The sequence below is a fragment of the Anopheles cruzii genome, chromosome 2 (genome assembly GCF_943734635.1).
Source record: "Anopheles cruzii chromosome 2, idAnoCruzAS_RS32_06, whole genome shotgun sequence".
Lineage (NCBI taxonomy): Eukaryota > Metazoa > Arthropoda > Insecta > Diptera > Culicidae > Anopheles > Anopheles cruzii.
Genome location: NC_069144.1, coordinates 43,413,403 through 43,437,631, shown reverse-complemented (window position 1 = coordinate 43,437,631; position 24,229 = coordinate 43,413,403). Strand labels below are relative to the sequence as shown.

The 24,229-nt window shown below is 47.8% G+C and overlaps 1 protein-coding gene across 1 annotated transcript; it reads right to left on the bottom strand.

Moving 5' to 3' along the window:
- Window positions 1-131: 131 nt before the first annotated feature.
- Window positions 132-23,416, bottom strand: LOC128269100 (cold shock domain-containing protein CG9705). Its single transcript, XM_053006460.1, has 3 exons — window positions 22,756-23,416; window positions 2,448-2,570; window positions 132-2,340 (listed from the first exon to the last, which is right to left on the bottom strand). Exons 1-3 carry the CDS (start codon window positions 22,929-22,931, stop codon window positions 2,163-2,165), a joined length of 477 nt encoding a protein of 158 aa, XP_052862420.1. The 5' UTR covers window positions 22,932-23,416; the 3' UTR covers window positions 132-2,162.
- Window positions 23,417-24,229: the final 813 nt, after the last annotated feature.

Below are 24,229 nucleotides of genomic sequence, written 5' to 3'. Positions count from 1 at the left end.
GCGTCCTTCGCGTTATGGAAAGCCCCCCTGCAGGCAAACGATAAACTCGGAAACGGTCTCCCCCCTAGACTCCGGGACCGACCCGGTCCCGCTGGTGGCAATATTTGAAGGTGAGCCACAGAAACGGGGTCCCTTTATCCCTTTCTCGAAGGAGTACAGCAAGATGCGTGAAATCTTGGGCACCGGTTGCGGCAGTTTTAGATTTTTCACCGGTTTTATTTATAGCTTCGTACATCAAACAATCATCCAAGTCTTGGCGAACTTTTGGTTGTTTCTGTTTTTACTGAAACCTCATCATTTGCTAGCTTTTGCGGGTAGGTGTTTCATGAGGTAAGGGTTTGCTGTTGTGGGCTTTCGGTGCTATTGTTTTCAAACAGCAACCATTAATCGAGAACAACATGGACAGTGTGTGTGTGGGAGACATATGGATGGATTACGAACATATGGATTACAACATTTGCTTAGAGCACGATCTCCCGACCACCTGTGCCGCTCGTGACCGCCATCGGGAAATGGGTTTTGATCGGTGGCCATCGCCGATTACGATTAGTGGGGCTCATATTTGACGACTACTTTATGCCCTGTATGTCGGTTTACTAAAAAGGGTTTACTACACGTAACGTAGCTTCTCTATCATCTAACATCGTTTGTGCGGCGGCTATCGGCACCGGGCTGCGGTGCACCCGGCGCGGGATTACTGTTTTTTTGTGTGTGTGTTGCTTCTCGTCGGCCCACGAATAACACGAACTGCCTATTTCTTGCGACGACTGGTCCCCAGGGGCCTTCTGGTTGGTTGGTGTGTGGAACATTGAAATAACACGTGTACGGCTTGTCTAACACACAACACACGCTTCTAATTCTGCTGTTGCTGCTGGATGCTGAAATGGCTCGTTCCTAAAAAACTCATTACTTTATCGCGGCGTCGCGGAACCTTCTGCTATCTGCTTTCAGCGGAAACGCACGTTCGTTGAACCGAACGGGCGCGCGAAAAATGGCTCGAAAAAGTCGTACGTACGTAAACACTATAGGCACAGCACAAACACCGTTGCGTGGCGGTCCATGGACGCAGCGTGGCGAGGCGCCTCTGGCACCGATTTCTAAATTGTTACAAAATACATTTTCCTGCTCCGACACACGGATGGCCCTCTGTTGGCCTTGTGAAGGTAGTAGTAATGCCCTGTTTTATTGGTTTTTGTTTCGTCGCTCTCGCAGTCGCACTAAGCCTAAGCCGTAAAAAGGAGTTTTCTCGTGTCTGGAGAACCGAGAAGGAAGAGATAGCAAAAAAGGGGTTCACAAGAATGCTGCACGGAGTGCTATTGCCTCTGGAAGGCGTTGAGGTTTCTGTGGCGATGGCGACGGCGACCACTATCCGCCGGCCGTTTCACGGTTGACGTGACATAGTTGCACACGCCGCGTGTGTTGTGTTGGCGCTGCTAGTTAGCAGAAAGATTAGAGGAAATGCCAACCTGCGCAGCGCCACAGGAAGGGTTTAAAGTGTGCAGCACCTAACCCAAACACGACGCCTGTGTGCTGCTGCTGGGCCCGGTATCTGGTATTCATCGCTAATTTTCGTTGTACAATGTTCTGGCGGCAAGCAAGCGATAACCTGTGTTCCCGATGGACACTGTTGCATACCGCGACGACGATGGAGAGTGTGCATCTGCTACATGTATGACCCACCATGGCCAGTAATCTTAGTTCGCAGTGGGTCGCTTAGTTTTGTGTTGGTCCCCACATCCTTCCTTCCTGACTCCATCCTTATTCCGGCTCTTCCCACCACATTACGCGCCATTTCTATTTATTTAACCAATGCTCCGGACGGTAGGCGTGCCGAAGGAATAAACTAGATTTCCAACTCTAGCCACGTGTGTGCGCGGGAATCAAAGCGGTAACTAGAATTTAACATTATTTACGAGTTACCAACAAACCCATCGATAGGGAAAATAAGCAAAACTATGCTGAAACGTGCAAAATACTGAACATCCCCTCTTCCGGTCCGGCTCTTCTGTTTGCGCTCCTCTCATCTCGTCCACTCACTGCCACCACCGTCGGTACCTTTTCTACGCAAAACTGAACGAAATATCTGGCCACCGGCGCGGATCGCACTTCGCAGACATCGGTTGCTGCGGCTGCTGCTCCTCCGGCGGTTCCAACCACCGGTCCTAATGCAACCGATGGCCGTCGTCGTGCCCGATGCAGGTCTCCCAGCGCGAGTGCTTCTCCGGCGTTAGGTGCGTGATCTGCACGTGGATGGCCTGCACCTTCTCGTATTTGGGCGGAATCGAGCACAGCCGATAGCTGACCTCGTCGCCGGGCAGTGGCACATACTCTCCCTCGATGCTGCGGGCGTTTCGATGATGGAACGGAAAAATAAAACAAAATGCGTGAAATGCAAATTCGGTCACCAAAAAAGGGGGACGGCAACAAGCGAACAAATTGACACTCACTCAGAAATGTGCACGAACAGATCGTCCCCACCGGCGGTCGGCGTAATGAACCCGTGTCCTTTGCTTCTGCTGAACGATTTCACCTTGCCTTCTTCGATCGGGTTGCGCATGGCACGGTCGGACCTGCAAGAGGGAACGAATTCGATGGAGCAAATGTAAATCGGATCGGAACTCAAATGCGGAGTGAAAAAACACAATCCATAGCGTTGTTGCCCACTGTTAGTGCGACGCGATGTGTGTGCTGTGCCGCAGCGGAATTTTGTCCCCACCGTTGTCGCGACATGATGGCGCCCACGCCACCAAAAAACATCCTCTTTGGACCATAATTTTATTCCAAAGTTTGTTGCGCAGTCACGCTGTGTGTGCGGCTGCAGGTAGACAGCATCGGGGGATCGAATTGATTTGATTTGATGAACGGAATGGAAGAGCAGGATCTTTCCTGGGACTACCCGGGACAGTAGTAAGTGCCACGTCGGTGGGCTAACCTCCATTAGTGCTAAGGACAGTATTTTCTACCGTTTGCGACTCGCACCGGCAGAGGCGGCACCTCTTGATGGAAGCCTCCCCATAAGCCGCCGGTGGAAGTAATAAATAAGTTATGAAAGGTATGACGGGCACCTTTCGACATCTGGGCACCGGGTTGGCCAATGATCGCGGCAACGGTGTCCCTTTCTTGTGCAGGTTTTTTCCACGAAAATAGGGATGTATCTGCATTCGCTTAGGGTGAATAAGTTTCCGACCGAGTACTGAGACAGAATGGCAAATGTGGTTAAAGATATACTTTTTGAGGGTTAAGGGTATACTTTTTGATAAGGACATTTTACAACAGTTTTACAGACATTTGGTTTGAACTTCATCTGCCAACATTTTAGTAAGGAAAGGGATATAACTATATCTAACTCGCTCTCTGAATGTAAAATATTTTCCATGGAACGGCAGCACGACCAGGACACGACATACCGTTGAAGATCTGACTATTTTCTCGCCTGGGAACCCGTCAAATAGTGATAACCGGATACGCGCGCTTATTTGCTAACCTCATTTGATGTCTCATTCGTCGTTGCTGCGCCCCTTTCGCGGAGCCATTCATTTTGTGAAGACAGTTCAATATTTGCACGTCACATGATACCGGTCGGTGTTTTTGTAAACTTCTTGCAGCGGAAGCGGACCACCCCCGGGGGGCCGCTGCCGAGGCTGATGACGACGGAACCAAATAACTTGCCCATCGGGTTGCGCTCTTCCGCATAACAAATAGCGGACAACAAACACGAGCACCGGAAGGACCGGAACGGAAGCCATGTCACGGCATTTCGCGACGGACGTGTCGTTCACGTGCGTGCGCGGGGCGTTGCTCCAATTAACGTCAAACTTTTGGCGAACAAATTCTATTAGTGAGGCACAACACACTGCGTAGTTTCGCTCACTTGCTGCTGGTGTCCTGCCTGGTTGGCCGGAAGCAACAGATCAATAGGAACGACGCGGTACCGGAACACTGAAGCCCCGCAGGACAAACAAGCGCCGCCTGCGAAACAGTATCCGTATGAAATAAATAAAGGGAAGCTAACCACGGCGAGGGATAAATTAACGTCCAGCAAGGACACTGTTTCAGAGCAACAAATGCTACCATTCTTTTGGTGATAATCAGACCACCACCAACTAGTGTGTGTGTGGAAAAGTTCTGATAATAAACCGCTGATGTGTTGCCATCCAGGCTGCAACACCCTCGGGGGACACATTCCTGAGTGTCCGTGCCCGAGAATCATAAACCAACCACGGAATGGAAGAATGGTATCCTTTTTACAGCGGAAAACGAGGTCACAGCCGGCCACACGGTGTAAGGGTGTGTGCAATAAAGCTCGATCGTTCATTTATCATAAACATACCGAAAACTAATTAGTTAACTGTTTATCGTCGGGCGCCGGGACCATTTCATGGCCCGGTGCCTGAGCCTCATGACAAAAACCTTCCGCTGGGTATGCGGCTCCGTGTCGTTGGGTCAGCTGCTGCTGCACGGGTTGCCCATTAATCACAATTTGCCTCCGCTAATTCCATTATAGGTCCGGAATTATGCAATCATGCGACTTTCCAGAATACAGATTTCGATCTATTTAAACGAATCAACGTCGATTGCTGATCGGCAGTCGACTGACGGGAGGCATAACAGAAGGACATACATGATAGCGGTCCTTTTTTTAATGTAATTACACTTGTATAATGCGAAACATGATTGAATGAACTGAACGGTCTACAACTTAAATGGTCCGCATCCTTTCGAAGAAGTTGTTTCAAGCTGTTACGTTATTAAAATAATTTGGAATGCAGAAGCGTCCTTGTATCGGCCATAATAAGACATCGAAAAGGTCGAAAGAAATCACGAAGAACACGGTTGAGCACCCAAAAATCGACTCCCGGTCGACGACTGCCAACGCATTGAAAATCAATGGCCCATGGTTCGGCAAATGTTCCGTGGAATGGTCCTGACCATTCCGATGGAACTATCCAATTTCCCCAGACGAATGGCAAAAGCATATAATTAATAATGGTAAAAAGAATGAAAAAGAAACGTTTGAAAAAGGCAATCCACTCCAAACAGAACAAACAAGCGCAGATCAATGAAATCGAATCCTAGAAGCTTCCAAATAACGGACCAACAGCCAGGATGAAAGGAGGGGACACAAAAAACTTCTTCAGGACCGTTTTTCCACAGGAAAACTTTCCATTTTCCGCGTCTAATTAAATGGCCTTCTCCATGCGACAGAGAGCAGCCTTAGCGTGAATCGACCGAATTCCTACGCCAGAGCACATCCTCCCGGTGTTCGGGTGTCGCAGAGCACTCACGCTCATGAATATTGCATAACTAAATCTACTAACCCTACACATAGTGGCCCCGGTGCTCCGGTGACTGTTAGAGATTTTCACTCTCATTACACAATTTTAGATAGTTTCCAAAAACGATCGTACGCTTGAAAACCGAATCTGTGAGGAAGATTTCGCTGGGATGGCTAAACTTCGTTAAGGGCAGAGGATGCCGCTTAGAGGACGAATTATTAATTTGTGCCCTCTGTTTCCGCGATTAATGTGAAAATTTATGCATGACCTCATTAGAGTGCCACATTTTGCTGCAATCAGACGCAGTTTGTTAAGCGGTGTTTTGCCCGGCTCTTCTGCGCTGTGAACTCGGCGTCATTTCGATGAGCGAAGTGAATGATAATTATTCTCTTCCGCCGATGTTTGAAGTGAAATGGGTTTTGCTGCTTTTTTTCCTGGGTCCGCTTGGCACAGGTCGTGACACCATTTCGTGTACGTTTGCATTGCTACAAAATCCCAGCCATCAAAAAGGATGTGACAGTGAACAACATCACGGGCGACGAAAGAAGAGCTAGTCGCTTGTTTTAGCGCAACTTAAGACTCGAAACAATTCAGGTGCACGAAGCTTTCGCGCCCGGGAAGTTTCGAGAGGACCCGTCGCAGTGAGAATCCTTGCACCTTTTCCCGAAAGCACTTCTCGATTTCATAGAATGTTCCTCCAGAGGAAGCCGTGCGCTGTCGAAGACATTTCTGCCCCCAGCCGGTCGTGATGTTGTTGACACTGAGCCCAGCTCGCACATCCGATTATAATGCCCGCTGCTCGCTATCCTTTTAATGCTGGCAGCAAACATCCTATGGGCTGGTGGGTTTTGCATGAAATTCGATGGCTTCGATGGCTTTTAAAGCGTCTTGTTTCGCGCGTACGCGAACAAATGAGATTTTCGTCAATCGGGCGTTGGCGAAGGTGAACGTAAAACTCTGGCCAAACTCAATCAATTTATGTAAATACACTCCGAGACATCACCAAACAGAGAGTGTAGTCTAGGATTGAAAAGGGCCCGGCGCGTGAAGCACTTTTAAAAAGCAACCCGGAGCAAAAACGCAGAAAAGTTTGATTACTGCAAAGTGGTGGGTCTTAGTGAACATTTTCGCTCAGAACAAACGGCCGCAATCGAACCGAGAGTGTCCACCGTCCCGGTTCGGTCGGTTGGCAATTGAGTTTTCCCGACTAGTCGACCGATAGTCGGAAGTGCCTCGAACTGGCAACGCACGAGACCGAAACTACGCAAACCGCAATCTCGTTTCGGTGCATCACGCCAACACGGCCTGTGTCCTGCGCCGCATTCTGGGGGTTAGAAATGCCTTCGGCTTCACTTTGATATGGTTGGCGCTGCAGTCGCAGTACCGGGAGAGTGCTTTCGTGTAACTTTTTCCCGAGCCGAGGCCGGGTCGAAAGTAAATTCTAACATCCACTCGACGGTACACTTCGGTAGGACTTCTGGCACACCTTCTGGCCACACAGAATGGCTAAGGACTGGCGGACTGGCGGACAGACAGACGGGTTCATCAGGACTTCATGAATACTAGAACGATAGCGTATGCGCGGCCCTACAACGCCTTGGCCGTAACTGTGCGTCTGACACGCTGGCGGATGTTTCTGCGCTTGAAAGCTGTATGTTTGTGTGTGGATGCCTGTCATTCTTTGTCTGATTAGCTTTGCGTTGTTACAAATTAACACGCCCTTTATCTCGTGGAACTTTAGAACCATCATTTGGTAGCAATGTTTAGCAGGAGCCTACCGCCCAGGACGCGACAACGTGCGGCCAACTCGGGCAGTGTTAATTGTCTTACTGATTGACAAAAGCAGAACTTACCCTGCCGGTCGGCAGGGTAAATTATCGGAGCAGAACCGAATGTATGGCTAATGATATTCATAACACGACCGCGGCCCACGACGACGACGACGACGTATGTGTCCCACGCATTCCGATTTTAAGGCTAATGGATGGCCGGGGAGTACCGACGGAGTGTCGCACGACGCAAGTTGACGCTGCAATCGAGCACCGGCACCGAGCATAATTATGCTGCCACAGCCTAATTGGATCCCTGCTGCGCGGGATTGTTTCCCATATCGCACACGGCTGCCGACGGATGGAGGCTGAGATGCGGCGCGCTGTGTCGAAACGGTTCCGAATGAAACCGTCTTCGTTGGGGCCATTTTAATGGCACTTTGTTGGTTTATAAAATCGATAAAACATCCGCCGACGAACAATTTATTGTGAGTAGACGGTTCCCGACAAGAACATTTCAAAACCAAAACTATACCTCGGCAACGCGGTTTGGAGACCCGTCCGTTTTAAATGTATTTGGGCTTGAAGCTTTCATGAAGATCGATTGTTAATTGCTATTTTTACTTGCCACGGCTGTTTTTTCTAGGTTGTTCATTAAGTTTTGTCGTTCGATACCATTGGGCGCTGCTATAAGCCTAACTTTTTTGTTATATTGGTACACTCTTGAAATGAACGTATGTGAAGTTTCATTTCAATCGGTCACTTAATTTTTTTTTATACAAGCCATTTAGTATCGGCATATTATAGTATTTTTTACAATGGAAAAATCAAGTATCGTGCAGAGATTTAATTTATATCTTTGAAAGGTTAAAAATCAAAGGAAAATTATGGACGCATGTTGAAAGTGTATAAGGGCTTTTCACCTTTAATTAGGGTGTTAAAAGGGGGGTTTCTGAGTTGAATCGTGGTCGTACTAGCCTTCAAGGCGATCCATGTCAAAAACGTAAAAAAACAGATACAACACCTCAAATCGTAAAAAAAAAATACCGGATATCGGAAAATCGTCGAATCACTTAAAGAGATTTAGTATAAGGCCTAGCCATCTCATTGAGCATTATAACCAATACGTCAAACCACGAGAACCTACCACGAGACAATACGAGAACCTAGTACGTCAAACACATGGTTCAAATATCGTCGCCGTTGGAGATAGAGTTCAGGTACTAACTTTACATAAAGAAAACTAGAGATTTCATAAAAGTTGTTCCGTTGATCAGTGTCGACCATTGACATATCTTCTTTGGAGATCCCATAGAACATGCTCAGTATGAGAAAGCTTAGCCTTAAAAAATCTGTAGTACATTACAGTATATAAATACTTTCTGTATTCTCGCCGTTTTCCTTAACAAATTCGTGGCTACGCGGCAACAATCACTCAAGGTGGCCTGCAAACGTTAAATTATATTGTAAAGTTTCCATTATTTGCGCAATCGATTCGATCATCTGTGGAACAGTTTGAGCATACAATTGAATCAGAGTTGAATCAATCAAGCATTGACAGTTATTAAAAGCTGCCCGCTGAGACATCGCCTGTCCCGCATCCACTCTACGACTCTACTCTCTCTACGACGGGCACGTGAAATTATTGATCCGCGGTGTTAGCTCTCTCGTTATGGACCGTTAGGTTGGTCACCCTCAAACAAACCGACACACAGGAGATCCCGCCCTCAGTTGCGCTGTAAGCACCTCCCCAAGTGTGCGGTTCTTTTATCGCCACACACATCACAAGCATTGCTGCAACATGTGCTGTGACGTACATGTTATTTATTTCCCCGGGATGTGCCGTCAAATACAACTTGAGTGGTCAAAAAAAATAGTAGCACATTATGCCGAAAACCCCGAACCAACGAAAAGGTCGGGTCGGTGGTCGTTTGTGACGGACGGATATACTCGTAAAGATAAGACCAGGGCCAGATTTGTCACGATGGTCATCCGTTGGTCGATGGACCGGTCGCAGCAGCAGCAGCAGCAGCAGCAGCGGAGACCATTCGGTTGCTGTCACCGATTTCCGTCGACGACCCCGAGAGGGAAAACTTTTCCACAGCAACGGCAGATCGCTTGCGGGTGCTCAAACGTTGGCTTGCGAAAAGTGCGACGCATAAGTCAAGTGTTGGACAGGACTCTCGGACTCTGTGGACGAAACGCGCGGCCAAGGAAAAAAGAACATCATTGGCACGCCACTTCTCACGGCTGCTTCGCTCGGTCACATCATCGGCGCGTCGGGCAGAAAGAAAAGCGAAGTAAGGCGGGTCGGACCACCATCAAACGAATCCGCCCAACAAATCTGGCCGGATCAACCCCCGCCGTGCGAAAACGAAGAAATGAGGAAGAAATATGCTTTTATGTGAGTTTAAGGACACTTTCGTCTGGGATTCGGTTCGAGCGGCAGAAAGCGCGAGTGGGCCACCGTTAGGAGATGGGTGTCTATATTTTATGTTGGCCCACTTGCCCGGGTGAGGTTCTTTGTTTTTTGCTCTGCTGCCCATTTCCCTGCCCTAGGGCTCTTAAACCATCAGGGGAACTGCTGCTCGATGGCTACCGCGAAACATGTCTCGTAGATTTAATAAAAATACCAAAAGACGGTCTTTTCCGATGGATAAATAATACGTACATCTCGGCGCCAGGTACGCAGGGAAGGTAGGATCCGCCGATGTGTGTTGTGTTTGAGTTCATCTCGCCAGACGCATGGATTGTGGCGGAAGGAACGCCAAAATGTGGCCCTTTTCATCAACTGTTCTCCGGGCCGCCGGGTTAATGAATTTATAATACTTCGATTTCGCCCCCAAAAATTGGTAATCAATCTCAACCGACCTACCGACTGGCTGCTGGTTCTGGATGGTTGGTTTGATCGTTTTGATAACGATGCATTATAAATTGGACGAAACGATGGTTCACTCGTGTGATACAGAGCACATAACCTTCTCAGAAGACGCTTCGAGAGTACAAAAACCAATCAGATAGACTCAAAATAGAAGGTGAACCAATAAGAAGTTGTATAGGTGGTTCATGGAAGCACGCAGTAAAAGCTAAATATTCAACAAAATTCGCTATTTGGAAAATACTACAATTTATGAGCCCATGTCCCGGTAATGTTTTCATAGACCGCAGAAGTGCTCCACCGGGCGCCATATTCACTTTGATCGATTTTGATCGTAAAAAATTCTTAGAATGCATCCTAAATTCGAAACGCAAAAACGATCGCAAAACGCTACACTTAACACAATGATAAAATTGGAAACAAAATTTCGTTTCACTACTTATTGATCGACGTCGTGCTGGTCACACGCACCTGTGATAACAGAACCACATTTAGTACATATTCCGACGGACAAACAATCGTCGAACTCGCACCCGTAGAAGGTGTTACATGGCTTCCAGTGTCGTGTGTAAGTAAACAATAAATGTGTAAACAACGCACAGCCCAAGGCGTTGGCCGTGGCCAATTGCTGAACGAGTTTTCGAACGAACCAAAAAAATGATAACCAAACGCTAGGGTGTTGTGGCTCAACCGTTCACGGAAGAAATGGAGGATCGATTTCAATTCCACCTAAAAACTGAGCCACCTGAGGTTCCCTAGCCTTGGTTCTTTCCCAGTAGCCGAATGTGTATTTCGACATCACTTGTCTCACTGTGGTCCGGTGCAGTCATAAAAATACACACCACAATGATGACCACACCACCGCCGGTCGGATAAGACTGGAAACCAATCGGAAAACCAATCGTTGCGGAGTGATAAAAATAGATCTCTTCCAGCGTGCGGCACGAGGACGTGTTCGAAATGTGAAGCAACGCCGCACATGTCTCGCCGGTGGCCGATTTCGATTAGGGGAACATAAGTATTCGATCCGCGGAAAATCTAATAAATTGTGGCAGGCTGGTTGGGTGGTTCGCGGTGCTCCCCGATAAGTGTCGACTGACGGTGGACAAAGTTTTGATTGTTTCCGCGTTGGACGCGTTAAGGCCGTGCTGATCTGCTAATCCGATCCGAGTGAATGGTGGAAAAACATCCAACTAAAAAAAAGACCAACCAAGTATTAACAAGAATTACGTATAAATCGCGAGAATTTCGTAAGACCCAGAAGAAACTGATCAAATGATCACCTCAACGTTAAAGCCAACCGATTTGACACCCAACCAGTCAGTGGCAATTGATGTCGATAACACACTCTACGAGTTCTCCTTTTGGACTATGACATCTGAAACAGACTGATTTGCTCGATTTGGCTTTGGTATGGCTCGATTTGGCCTATCGTTCGTTAGAGCCATTATGTGGTGGCTAAGAAGATTGTAAAGGCTCGGCTCTGCCACCGCTCGATGTTTAGAACGTTAGATGTCGATTTCCAAAGCCGCAGAGCCTGTCCGTAGCATTGATGGCGTCATGAAGGATACCGCTTTCCCGTCGGTCGGGTGCGTCTGATTCAGAGTTTAACGAAGTGTCCAAAAGATACCCACATGAATCGTTGGTTCCTATCAACAACATACCAACGAGAAGCCCACTTGTGACCCGGGACAGCGTTGGCCTTTGTATGATTGTTTGGTTCAAATCGGTCCAATCGATAACCGTGAAGCGATATCGTCTAAAGTGGTGCCACATACGAGCACCTTTCACCCACTTCCACGCAGATGCCACATTTTTCATTGTTCGAATCAACAGTCCCAAGATTAAGTTGGACCCCGCTGGACACCGGTCCTGTCATCCTCCTACGGCGGTAGATTGACGTAAGAAATAGAAAAGGACGCTCAAACCATCCGTTTTGGATTACCTGGGCCGTCCAGGTTAAATTGGACCAAAGACAACAAAGTCACCGGGGACCACATCCCAGGGGACGGACAACGTATTGAAAGGAAGGACCCAAATCAATCAACAGTTTCGCCCGCCAGGTAGCAAACCCTTTTACGGGGAAAACGTTTCCTTTGCTTCCGACGAGAATAATCAGTGATTCTGTGCGCCCAAGTGATTCCCGCTTCATCCGCTTACACATCTCGGGTGGGATACTCAAGGACCCCCCTTTTTCTTTGTCCGTGGCACACTTGGGCGACGAGCCACTCGAGGGTGCCGTGGCAAAAGGTATACATTTTCCCGCCCATCACGAAGCCCGATTCGATTATGGCGAATTGATGGCGACCGGACGACTGGAAGTTTTAAGACGGCAAGCGACATTGCAGCACGATGAGCGCCGTCCGCCAAGTGATTGATTTGTGTGTTCCAATTTATGTCTTCACTTCGGAACCGGAGCAACCGGATTTCCACAGCAACCCGCGCGACCGGCTGGCACTGATCGGTAAATGGGGATTTACTCTTCGTCAGACCCACGAATACGGGAGCACAAAATCTTCCGCGATCGATAAGTGAGCGTTAAAATATGTGAACAAAAACAAGGGTAGTAACGGCGAACAAACCCAACGGCGGGCTTCGGGACGAAGAAAGTGTTGTGTCCACGTTCTACAGCTTTTTGGGCCATTCTGTCTCGCCACCAACTGGCTCCAAGCAGCCGTGGACCGGCGATTGCGCCCACACGGGCCGGCCAGACTTTCTGCCCCGTTCGCGTGGGGCTTAATCAAAAATAAATCATTGCTTCGTCGGAAAAACAAAACCCCAAACGCGAACGACCACGAAGAGCAACGGGTCCGGGCGCGTTTGTCTGCGTCATCGTAAAACATCGCAACCCGACCGACGCCGGGGAACAGCGAATGGGACCGGAAGAAACACTTCAAGTGCTCAAATCACACTTTCCGGTGCCGGACGGCGGGCTCACGGAGCGGTCAGAATCCGCGGGGAGTGAGAGTTGTTTTACGTGCCGCTATTTTGCCGCCTTGACGTGGGATTATAAAACGCGAATCCTCATCATGGAAAAGGGCCGGAATTAGAAGGAGTGAAAAGCGGTTAGGCGGTGGCAGACAATGAAAAACTTTTCTTCATCAATAAAAGTTTAATTTTCCAGAGGATTTATGCGCCCTTAACCGGATGGTGTCGCTTCTCGGCCCCACCACGCCAACCGTTGTCGATGGGTGATGGGTCGTGCTCCGAGATTGTGCGAGATCCCGTTTCTCGGCTGCGGCGGTACGCTTTCGAAACGGAAGGACCTAACGAGGATCGGAGTGTCGTGTTTTACACCGGTTACGATAAGCGGCAACCCCCCAAAACAGGGTGTAAACGGTTCTCGCACGTTTTATCGACATTCCCGCACCGCACACAACAACATCAACAACGGTGCCGCATCGGGTGGTTATTTTGTGTCATTTATCTCCCGAAGACGCCGGTGAAAATGCGGCTTCGTGGTACACATTGTGGCAATATGCTGGCACAGCGGGAAAGTCGGCACGTCGACGGAGCGACGGATTCTGTAGCTTAGATTTGGCAGGCAACATCAGTCACCCGCAACGGGCACAGAGAGAGAGAGAGCTCCCCGCCGGCTTTCTTGCCCCTTTCGGTGGTATGAAGTTTATTTTTACTTCATCCACGCTCGCATCCGCATGTGCTTTCGCCGGGTGCCAATTGGTTATTGGCAGGTCGGAGGGGGGCGGTGACGGCATCGGCGAAGAAGCAATACTTTCAGGGAGTACAGCAATCCGCGCCGAGATTGAGATTGATTTTGTGGTTCGCGCCACCCAACACGGAAACACAAGCTTGGCTAAAAACCGGATTGCGACTTTTTATGCGTGTTGCACATTCCTTTCGGGGAACGGTCTTTTAAACGACTCTGCGAACGACGTGGGAATCTAAAATTGAAACGTCACAAAAGGAAAAGTTTAATGAAAATTAAACACGCAACAATGTTGTAAGTCAGAGGCAGGCCATCGAGATTGCTCTAACCGGGGCCAGTGTTAAATTCTTTTGATTACTTGCCAACCCTTAGACGACACAGCCTTTTAAGGGAAGCGTTGTCGCGTATTGGAAACAGCAACACCAGTTTAGTTGACAATCTGGTGTCGCAAATTGGGCTCTAAATGGGCTCTACAGCCCATCGTAAAAGTTCACAGAAGGAGCAAAACTGTACGCGACTTCTCGAATCCTTTACTATCGATTGGTCGGTACCTGACCCTTCGAGATCGGATTTTACTTAGCGTCGTCTTGAGGGAGCGTATGTGCATTACGACAATGTATTATGGCCAGCGTTTATTTACAAAAATAAAGTAAGGTACACTAATGGCTGTACTCTGCAAAGGTGTTGCGAAACGGTACGTGTGATCAACCGGGAGTTCTGCGTTGTGCCACGTGGAATAAGTCCTAGAAGCGAGGTAGCGATCAACGAGAGTGTAGGGCATGCATAATTAATCGCATCGTCAAGTTGTGAACCGTAAATCATTCTGGCAACAAGCCGAGGTGGTCTAGAAATGGTCTCCAGGACACGACAACCCCTGAGGGAAACGTGTTTCTATAATATGAACCAGAAAATTTATGTATTTGTTTTTTCCAACGTACCAACGTATAAGACGAAATATTAATTCGAAGGATAACAAACGCTAACCCCAAACGGCCATTCGCGGTTTTGCCTTGCCAAACTGCCACGCTGAACCAAACCCAATAGTTACGATGCGAATAAAAAGCGCGATCGAACGCAAACAATTGGTCACACGTGGGCCGAAAAATTGTGTCAAAAACCGAAATCTATCATCCATCGCCACCATTCGAAATGAACATCACCGGCACACACACTCCCGTCGGAATGGACGAGAAAACTTTTACCAGCCGGACGACGGAGCGTATTTCCAATTTACTTTCGGCTTTTCCGGTGACCCGCGGCCCACGGAAGGCGGCAAAAGACATCAGCCAACTTTTTGCGCACCACGTGTGGGCTCGTGCGTGAATGGAAACAAATTGAATGAACGGGGAGAGCAAAGTTGACGAGGTGCGCCGTGTTCGCTCCGGTGCAGAAGAAGTTTCACGTGTCACGAGCTGATAAGTTGATTATGCTCTTAATGCGCTCTGCCCATGGGTGGTTGGTTCGGTGTTTTTTTTCCAAATTCACTTTCCTTTGGCTGTTTGATAAAGAAAACCGCAAAAGGGTGAAAACCTAAACTTAGTTCAAGTGCATTTTTTGATATCCAAATCCGTTAGAAACGCGTCGTGGAAATACCGATTCCCGGTCCAGTTAAGCTGATGTCTTAATACACTTTTAACGATCGTTTTTCGTTAACCTAATAAGTGATAGTTGATACCGTTTTGGTCGATTTTCCTTATTTACGTTTTGGGCCCTTTTGAGTGTGACTTATCGGAATGTCATTTCCTCCATCGAATGCTCCATTATTAGAGCAATGTTTCAGGTATACAGCGTCAAGATGAAATGTAAACATATAATTCTCATAGTCTCTTAAGAAGCCTTCCCAGCATCGAGCCACCCTAGTTTTACTCTTACCCGAATTTATGAACGATTTATCTGTTGTTGTTTCTTTGGCATTTTATAAATAACCACCAAAATAATATCCCAATCTATTTCCATTCAAAGATAGATATTTCCAGTGATAAAATATCAATCCCGTGGTCCGCAATGTACAAGCTCAACACTGTCCGACAGTAAAACAATAGCGCAGTGTGCAATTTGACATTCTTAAGCAATGTTACTAAATGCAAAAAAAATTTCAATTGCGGAAATAATACCTCGCGGAAAATGGCATAAAGGGACTCGACTACCCTTTGAAAAGACAGCCACACAGACAGCTCCTGCGGAATGGCTCCACAAAATGGGATAAAGACATTTTCGAGTCACTCCAGCAGGGCACAATTAGACGGAGTAGGTGCTAAAACCGAAAAGCAACGAACCGCCTTCGCCTGTCAGTGTGCTAAACAATCCATCAGGATCATCGTACGGAACGGACCGCACAGAAGGTAAAAGGCATCATTTCCCATTACCGCCCACCGCCGCTGGCAAAGGACATCGCTTTTCGTGCTCCAGCGTAGGACGACGGGTGCCCACCGACGTCGTGACTCACCGACACCGACCGACAGTTTTCTTTTCCAGTTTCTTCCAACGCGACGAATGAAACACCGGACCCACCGGAAGTGGGTTGCTCCAGTGCTCGAGACCCGCCGGATGTCCGTGGCGGAAGTGAAGGATTCGCACGCAAATCCCCGTCCCACGTCTCGGTGGTGTGCATTGTTAATGCGTATACACCTCGCACGACTGCGTGCTATCTGTCAGTCAGCCCCGCGAATGGCCGCGGCCGAGGGGTGAAAAATGTGCTTCTAACGATATTTATTCTAACCGCTCGGTACGGGGGCCGCCTGGGCGGGGTCAGGGTATAAAAATAGCCCTCGGTCGTGGTCCTTCAACTTCGGGTGCTTGCAGGGATCCTCTATGCCCTTCGGGGCCGCCATATTTGCGCTACGATGAAAACAAAGCATTCAAAGCATTAAACGAATGATCCGAAAGGACGACGACGACGACGATGCACCACCATTGCGCATCCTTCTTGTTCCTTATGCATATGCATTGCCGCTCCACCACGGAAGGTGAGCTCCCTCAGGCTTGTCTCAGTGCCATAGAAGCTTTCTTTTGGGCCCCCTTCCCGACCGGCCACCAGCAAATTCCGTTCACGTCCGTGTGTGTGGCAATGCACCGTTGGAAAACACCATGTTGTGCGGAGCAGCACATACCAGCTACCACCCGGAAGGGTCACGAATTCAAAGCGCAAAGTTACCGAGGCGGCCGCGGGGTTTGGCAGAGATTTGCGTCTTTGCTGGCATTGTGTTCCGGGTGCTCCGTCGTTCTATTTGTGAAGCAAAAATTGAAATAGTAATTAAAAAGTTTACCGTCTCTGCTCTCCGGGACACGCCTGGCGCTCTGCTTTGTGGTAAGAATATTGATTATTTTAATACCATTTCGGAATGAGAAGTTATACTGGCGCAGCGTTCTTTTAAAGTAAGCTTCCCGGAACATCATGTTTCCTATCTTTTGTCGCGAAGGTTGTGCGAAAGCAGAGTCTCGTTAGTGAAATGCTTAGCGTATTAACCGAAGGCGTTATTCCGCGAAGGATGGGTTGTGACCCGCGCCAAAAAGTGGACGGTTTGTGCCACACTTCCAAAATTGTGAACATCATTTCTGCGTCCCCTGCGTGTCTCACGGTTAATGTTTTATGCTCCATCATCGCCCACACGCAATTTAACGTTTGCTTGTACCGTTTAGGTCACAGTCACCACCTTGCGCTGCTGCTGTATCATTTGTATTGCCGGAAGCGGAAGGTGTAATCATTCGAAGTCTTCGTACGCTATGGCTCTCATGGAGTTCCATGTTTTTTAGGTGGCAAACCTCACCCAAATCGGCCCAAATCGATCTGTTGCATTGGTTGCAGCCCCAGGTGGGTCCTGAGCTTTACATTAACTGTGATGTTGGGGTTCGGAGTAGTGTTTTTTGCTTCGTTCGTTAACGAACGTGTTGCGTCATCCAAAAAAGTGTATTGTTTCATGTTCCCCTCAGCTGTGTCCGCCCGAATGGGGTAACAGTACCTAGAGCTGATGGGGAAAACAATTTATATGGACACAACGGCTACGGTACCGGATATGATAAATCGAATTACAAACCAGGCGGCACAACTAAGGTTCTTTTTCCCAATTATATGCGTTGTTTGTTTGCGGAAAGGTTCGTTTTGGGCGATTGTCAACCTGAATATGAGTTGCGAGTTGCGCTTCGGGGCAAATTTATGCTTTATGGTGATGATGCCAGACACCCAAGGATGACCGAAACTCGTTAAACAATCGAGGAGACTTGGCAAATCAACGGCATATGAATTTTGAACACCTCAACAGCTTGTACGCGCCCTTTGCTGGAAATATGAAAATTTAAACGCACTTAAAAACTTACCCGACGAACCACTAGATTCTCCCGTCTAGTGGCTCCCCGGACTGCCCCTTTTTGTGGCTGTCATTTGCCGGCTAATGCTATTAACTATTCTGTCGAAACGAGCCGTCACCCCAAATGCAGCTTTTCGGTCGGTTTGAATGAAAATCGATGGGCCCCGGGGCGTTGTAGCAGTAATTATGACGGCAGTAGATAGCAGCTGAAAGCAATACGATTTCGTTGCCCGCCAGCGTCGATTACATCATGCCGATGGCTGGTCGTTACCGGCTTTTTGGGGTGGACAGGCCACTGGAAGCACCGGAGTGCGGCAGGAGACGATCGATGCCCCCGGGGGAGCCATCCGTAATAAATCGAATGGTCCATTATTCACACTATTTTGCACCGTGCACCGTAAATTTGCGAATTAATTGTTCCGTCTAAGTAATCAACAAAAATCTGCTCGCAGTTGGGGCAGCCACATACATAAAAGCTAAAAGCCACATTTGCATACTTAAAAGAAGGAAGTATTAAACTTTGTATGACTTCGTTCTTTTCATTTTTATAGAAAAAATTTAAACAAACTCCGGCAGTGGTCAACAACGACGCCCAGTCGTAGACCCGAAATTCGGCCAAAAACGTAGCTGGAACCGTAAAATAACGTACGTCACAGAAAATGAGGGAAGACGTGCACAAATCAATACAAAAGAGCACTTTGCGAAACAACATCAGTAGTGATGCTCCGATCCGGCCTAAAAGTGTTCTCAACACCACTTACAAATACTGAAATCCTGGTGTTGGTTCCTAATTTTTTTCGTTTCACACATTCCGAATGACGGGGTATTTTAAACAACGGACCATTTGACTGTTCGCACGTTAACACGTTGCGTCATTAAGTGGAGGAAAACATACGGCCAATAAATAGCGGACCCCAACCGTACGTACGTGGTCGGCAAGCAGCCGGAGAGAAAATATTCCGAAAATACGTTTATGTCTAACTTGCAGCGAGCTCCGAACGCGCTCAGATGGGAAAATGGTCAATAGAGAAACTGAAGCAAATGTTTTGTGAGTTCGTTTTCCGGTTTTTGAAACATCTTACGACACGTTGTCTGTCACGTTACGCCTTCACACGGTCCAGCTCAACAGACGGACGGTTCATTGGGGCTAGGAAAATAAAAATAAAACAAGCAATTGCCATCGATAAAATACCGACCGTCGTGTATCGTCACCTGAGGCCCGCAGAGCATGAAGCCATCGATTGCACTACACACCGGCCGGGGCAACATAAATCGCAAAACCAATGGCAAATAAAAAAAAGCGCCGCAGCTCTCACGTCTTCAGGGCAGTGCAGAGCCAGCCAAACAGCGCAGTACAAGCACCAGTTCTTTCTCCGATCATCGGAGAAGGACCCGATTCATCTGCAGCGTTATTGCACCCGGGACAGAGCGTGTCGCAAAGTTGGGAGACCTGCAACTTAAATGTAATGACTCCGATCGGCGGCACTGCGGGTTCCAATTATTTAGAAACTTTTCAAAAAAGAGTTTTTTTTCCATTGATCAGTGCGATGACCAGCAATGCGGGGATGTAATGAAATGGCCGGCAAGTGGCCGAAGTGCCCGCAAACGCAATGGTGCAGTAGCGTTGCGTTTGCGAAAGGATCGATAGCCGATAAATTCCCCGTACCGTGCTTGTTCGGCTGGGAATGCAAAAAGAAAATTGGGCCAATGGCAATTTATGGGCCTGATGGGATGGTGCCAACATTATGCTAGCGGAGAACCTCTCCGTCGTGAGCCCATAGTTTGCGCCTTTGGTTGCCGGATACACCGGAAACGCAGTGTTTTTGGCCACTAAACGCAACCGAATACGGGTGGCCCAGGTGTGGCAGGGCAAGGGGAATGCATTGCCAATTAACAACTTCCATCCTTGAAGGTTATTTCGTTTGCGAGCGAATTTCTAACCAACTTTCAGCCACTGTTGCGGCGATATGGCTTACCCCTGAAAGCGTAATTTAACACCTTGCCTGGAAAGCAACCTCGTTTGGTGGAGGAATTAGCTTCAGCTGACCGCAGGATGTATACTTTCCACTTTTTTGGAAGTCATAAATTTCAATGTTAGTGTTTAGGTAAAGGAGCACATAAACTAATGCGAGCTAGCGTATCGGTCGGGCAGTTACGGAAAATGCTGATGAGAGGTTTCGTACGGTTGGAGCAGGGATCGGTATCGCAAGCTGTCGGAAGATAGCTGTGGCATTAAACATTAACCATGTAATAGATTGGAACTGTCTAAAATGAGCAGCCTTTTCAAATAATGTTACAAAGGCATGTTACCCTCCACAAAGTACTCCAAAGCCTAGATTGGCATCAAACAAGATTTTCTAGTTTGTTTGGTGAAATTGGGAAGTCAATCGTCTGTCCGGCCCTCGCGCACCGTTTTAGTGAAACAACCACGAAAAAGGCAACAAAACTTTTACAACAGAAAAAACAGTCAATTTTGTATAACTCTCTTAACGGAAAACAATTGGGCGACCGTTTAGCCTTTGAGAATAATTTTGGCAAGTTTTGGTGTAACATGGCAAAAGGTTTTCGATAATAACAGTCAATTTTGGTTCTTCAAAAGCCAGAAGGACACCACCAGATAATGTCCAATCGATAGATTATTAGATCTAGGCAAAGTCCGTGGTGCTGTGGTTTAAAATTTTATGTAATCCGTAAGATTACATGTTCGTTGTGCAATCGCCCCAAACTGGAATTTCCAGGAAAACGCTCTCATGCACATGCAGTGCTGCGATGGAAGCTTATGTCACGTGCACTATTTAATATGGATGGATCGAGGTACATCGGGCCACACCAGAGAGCAGTGACTGCACTGAACCACCCCACCGGTGTGCATGATGCACGAGACCAGGCCCCGACGGAAATACTTGTCTTTCCCCGCTTTTAATTCATTTATTAAATTGGACTTGGAGAGAAAACTTCAACATTGCGGCAAGAGTCAGCCTTCCCATCACCGAAACGGCAGACCGCCAGTGGGCCAGCGGCCGATGGAAAATTATTGATTCGTTCATGCTTCGTCGGTGATTCACACTGACGGTGACGGACCGCCCCCCAGGAAGGTGGGTTGGAAGGAGGCTTATTGATTGGCCAGCCCAAAGAAAGTGATGGAAAATCGTTGCTCAAAATATACCTGGCATCATCCGCTTAGTGGACGTCCATTAGAGAGCCATGTTGGCGTGCTCTCGTGTCACTCTCGACGCGGCGATAAAAGCGATCGTGTGTCAGTGTCTCAAAAAATTAGCATGTTACAACCTAGAAACGGCCGAAGGGTGCGATAATAAGGGGTGGCCATTTGCTAATTAGTTTAGCGACACTACATTAACATATTTTCGCATCGTTAGACCTCTAGTTCCTCCATCGAACATGGTTCGGGTTTTGGGCGAGTCACAGCAAAAACAGAATCAATTTAAAATTTTCATAAAAAAAAATTAAGTAATATTAAATTCAATCAAATCGTCTCCCATCATCTGGTGCGATTCCACTCTAGTTCCAATTTCCCCGAGAGGATGGTCGAGATGATCCGAGGAAGTTTCCCCAACGTACGACACACTCCCGGTCGGTGGATGATTCGTCGCCAACCTTTGAAGTTAAGCCACAGCAGGGTAAGCACCCTACAACGGAGAGAGGGGGAACCATCGAGGACTCCACAGAGCAGTCCCGTTTCTGTAGTGGTGTTCCCATCGAAGCGGAACATCCCCTTTAATCGTTTTATCGCTGCCGCTCGTACCATCAACACTTTGCTTCGCCCCCGGGGGAAAAATCATTTCTTCTTATGATTAAAGAGACGCGTTTTTGCCTCGTCTCGTCCGCCGGACCGCTAATGACCGGGGAAGGATGGTGGCGTGCGAAGCCGGGCTTCCTGCCGGGCCTTCCCCGTGCCGCAGAGTGTACATAGAATTAAGTTACGCGCCGGCATGGGATAACCGTGATTAATAAATCGCTTCGCCCTGGCCTACAGCATTTTTTCAATCCATCATGAACGCCGTTGTTAGGGCAATGGGAGTGTGTTTGTGTGTGAGTGGAGTGAGTAATTGATTTGCTGCTTTGTTTCACACACAACGACGGCACGCCGGAGATCGTCGACCAGCGCAAGCATATCGTTGACCGGCAAGACGATGCGGAGGAATGTACAAAGAGCATCCTGATCGGGTCTGATCGGTGGAAATGTCCAAAAAAGAGAAAACGCACACGGATATGCTTCGTCGGTCGTACAGATGGACAATCGGGAAACGGGGCACGTTCGGAACATCAATTCTCTGGCCAGATGGACGCCAGGTGCACGAACTACGGGAAAGAAGATAAAGAGTCGAGCGCATTCCGGATCGAGCACACTACGACAAGCAAACCTAAACATGCGTTAGCAGCAGGAGTGGATGGATACAAAAAAAATGGTACCGATTATCATTCCGATCCTGTTTATCAGCGGCTTGTTATCGCATTGGCCGCTGCGTAAACAGCATCATGACGACACGCGAATGTGGCCATTTTGGGTAGAACAAACTACGGCGCAGACTGTGGATTGGCTTAAATAAAACACTTTAACGCGATAACACCGCAGCATGCTGTGCGATTATGTTGGAGCTTACAAATTTGGATTATCAAAGCGTAACGAAAGCACCGAAACTTCGTCGGTGGATTTTGGGCCCGCAATGGACGCGCCGATCTGTGACCTTCTCGGCGACCCCGCCAACACACAATCACACACGCGTAACGTGACCCTCTCGCAGCACCACGGCGAGATAACCCATTAGCGGTGTGATTAAACACGCGGAGTGACCGGTTGGTCGTTGGGACTTTTGCAATCATTTTGCTGGTCAATACTCACGTCGAGGCGGTTCGAGTGCGCCGCGTGATGATCGGAGAAGGCAGCTGCAGATGAGAAGGGCTCGAGGGAATGCTGGATACCGGCGGCGGCCCAACCGGCGGGGTCTTCGTCGGCGTGGCGTTGATGTTGCCGGTTGTCGGTTTATCGTCCGCCGTAATCTGAATTCCGCTAGACATCGTGTGGCTCCGGGTTTTGCTGGTGGTGTGCGCGGGAAGACCTGGCTGGCTGGCCACTGTGTGGATTATCGCACGATTTCGGCTGCTTTTTTAATGCACAACGCAACGGCCACAAAATACACGGAACAGGTTTCACTTGGACACACTTTGATCCTCGGGACGGCCTTGGTTTGACGATCACTAGATTCACGCACGGTATCACTGAGATTATGGATTTTCTTTCACTACGAGACGACGGACTTCTTTGGGCAAGCCGGTAAAAAAGCGAGGAAAATGTATTTTGTAGTGACGCGCGTCTCGGGAAAACACAAACACGTTTTCTGCGTCTGCTCTTTGTGAATAAGAAGGGGCCCAATGCTAAACGAGTTGGCAAGGGCTTCAGGGAATTCTCACACACTATTTGCCCCTTTCAATCTTTTCACCGGTGTTTCAATTTTACCTTTTTTAAAAACTGGAGTCGGAAAAACGGACGCGAAATTGGTTTCCGCAAATTTACGGGTTTTTCCTGGGACACACAGAAAAAGCCGGTAGCACACACGCACAAAATTTTAGAGAGAACAAAAAAAAAAATTTTAAGAATGTTGTTTTTATGAATTCGACCGGCTTTTGAACCTAACTTTGACACTGCGAACCTAACTTTGACTACAAACCTTACACCCGAGTCAACCTACGATAATCCCGAAAAAAGCCGAGTCAACCTACGACAATCCCGAAGGTAACTCACAATTCATCTGGCACTCCTCGTTCCTACCCCCTCGAGCCCACAAGCTCGCGCTTCCGCAGAATCCGTGTGGTATTTGTTCCTTTCTCGCTTTTTTTAATCGTAGCGGGCAAAGTAACTCACGAATTCATCCGACTTTTTAATGCACTGTGGGGAATTTATATCGGATAGGTGCACATATTTAAAATGTTTTAATCTAATGCCTTATGAATGTAAAAAATGGTATGAAATGATCGATGTGCTTAACCCATTGCGTTTGTGGGAATTTTTACCATCCAAATTATTACTCCTGAACTATTATTGCAACGTTTGATAGAGTACTAATGAGCCTTTTTTCATCCAAACTTAAAGCGATATTATCTACTTGATTAAATACATGAACAATCGCGATATCGTCGTTAATGTTTTCCTCCATGATAAAATTTCTTTTTACATAAATAGTAACTTGTTTGAGTTGCTTTATGTCCGCTATTTACCCACAGTGCAACATGAACAAAATTGAGTGCCCGAGTGCCCGATGAGTGCCAATTTTGTTCACTGGGTAAGAATGAATTTGAAAATCCCGAACAAATCCCGA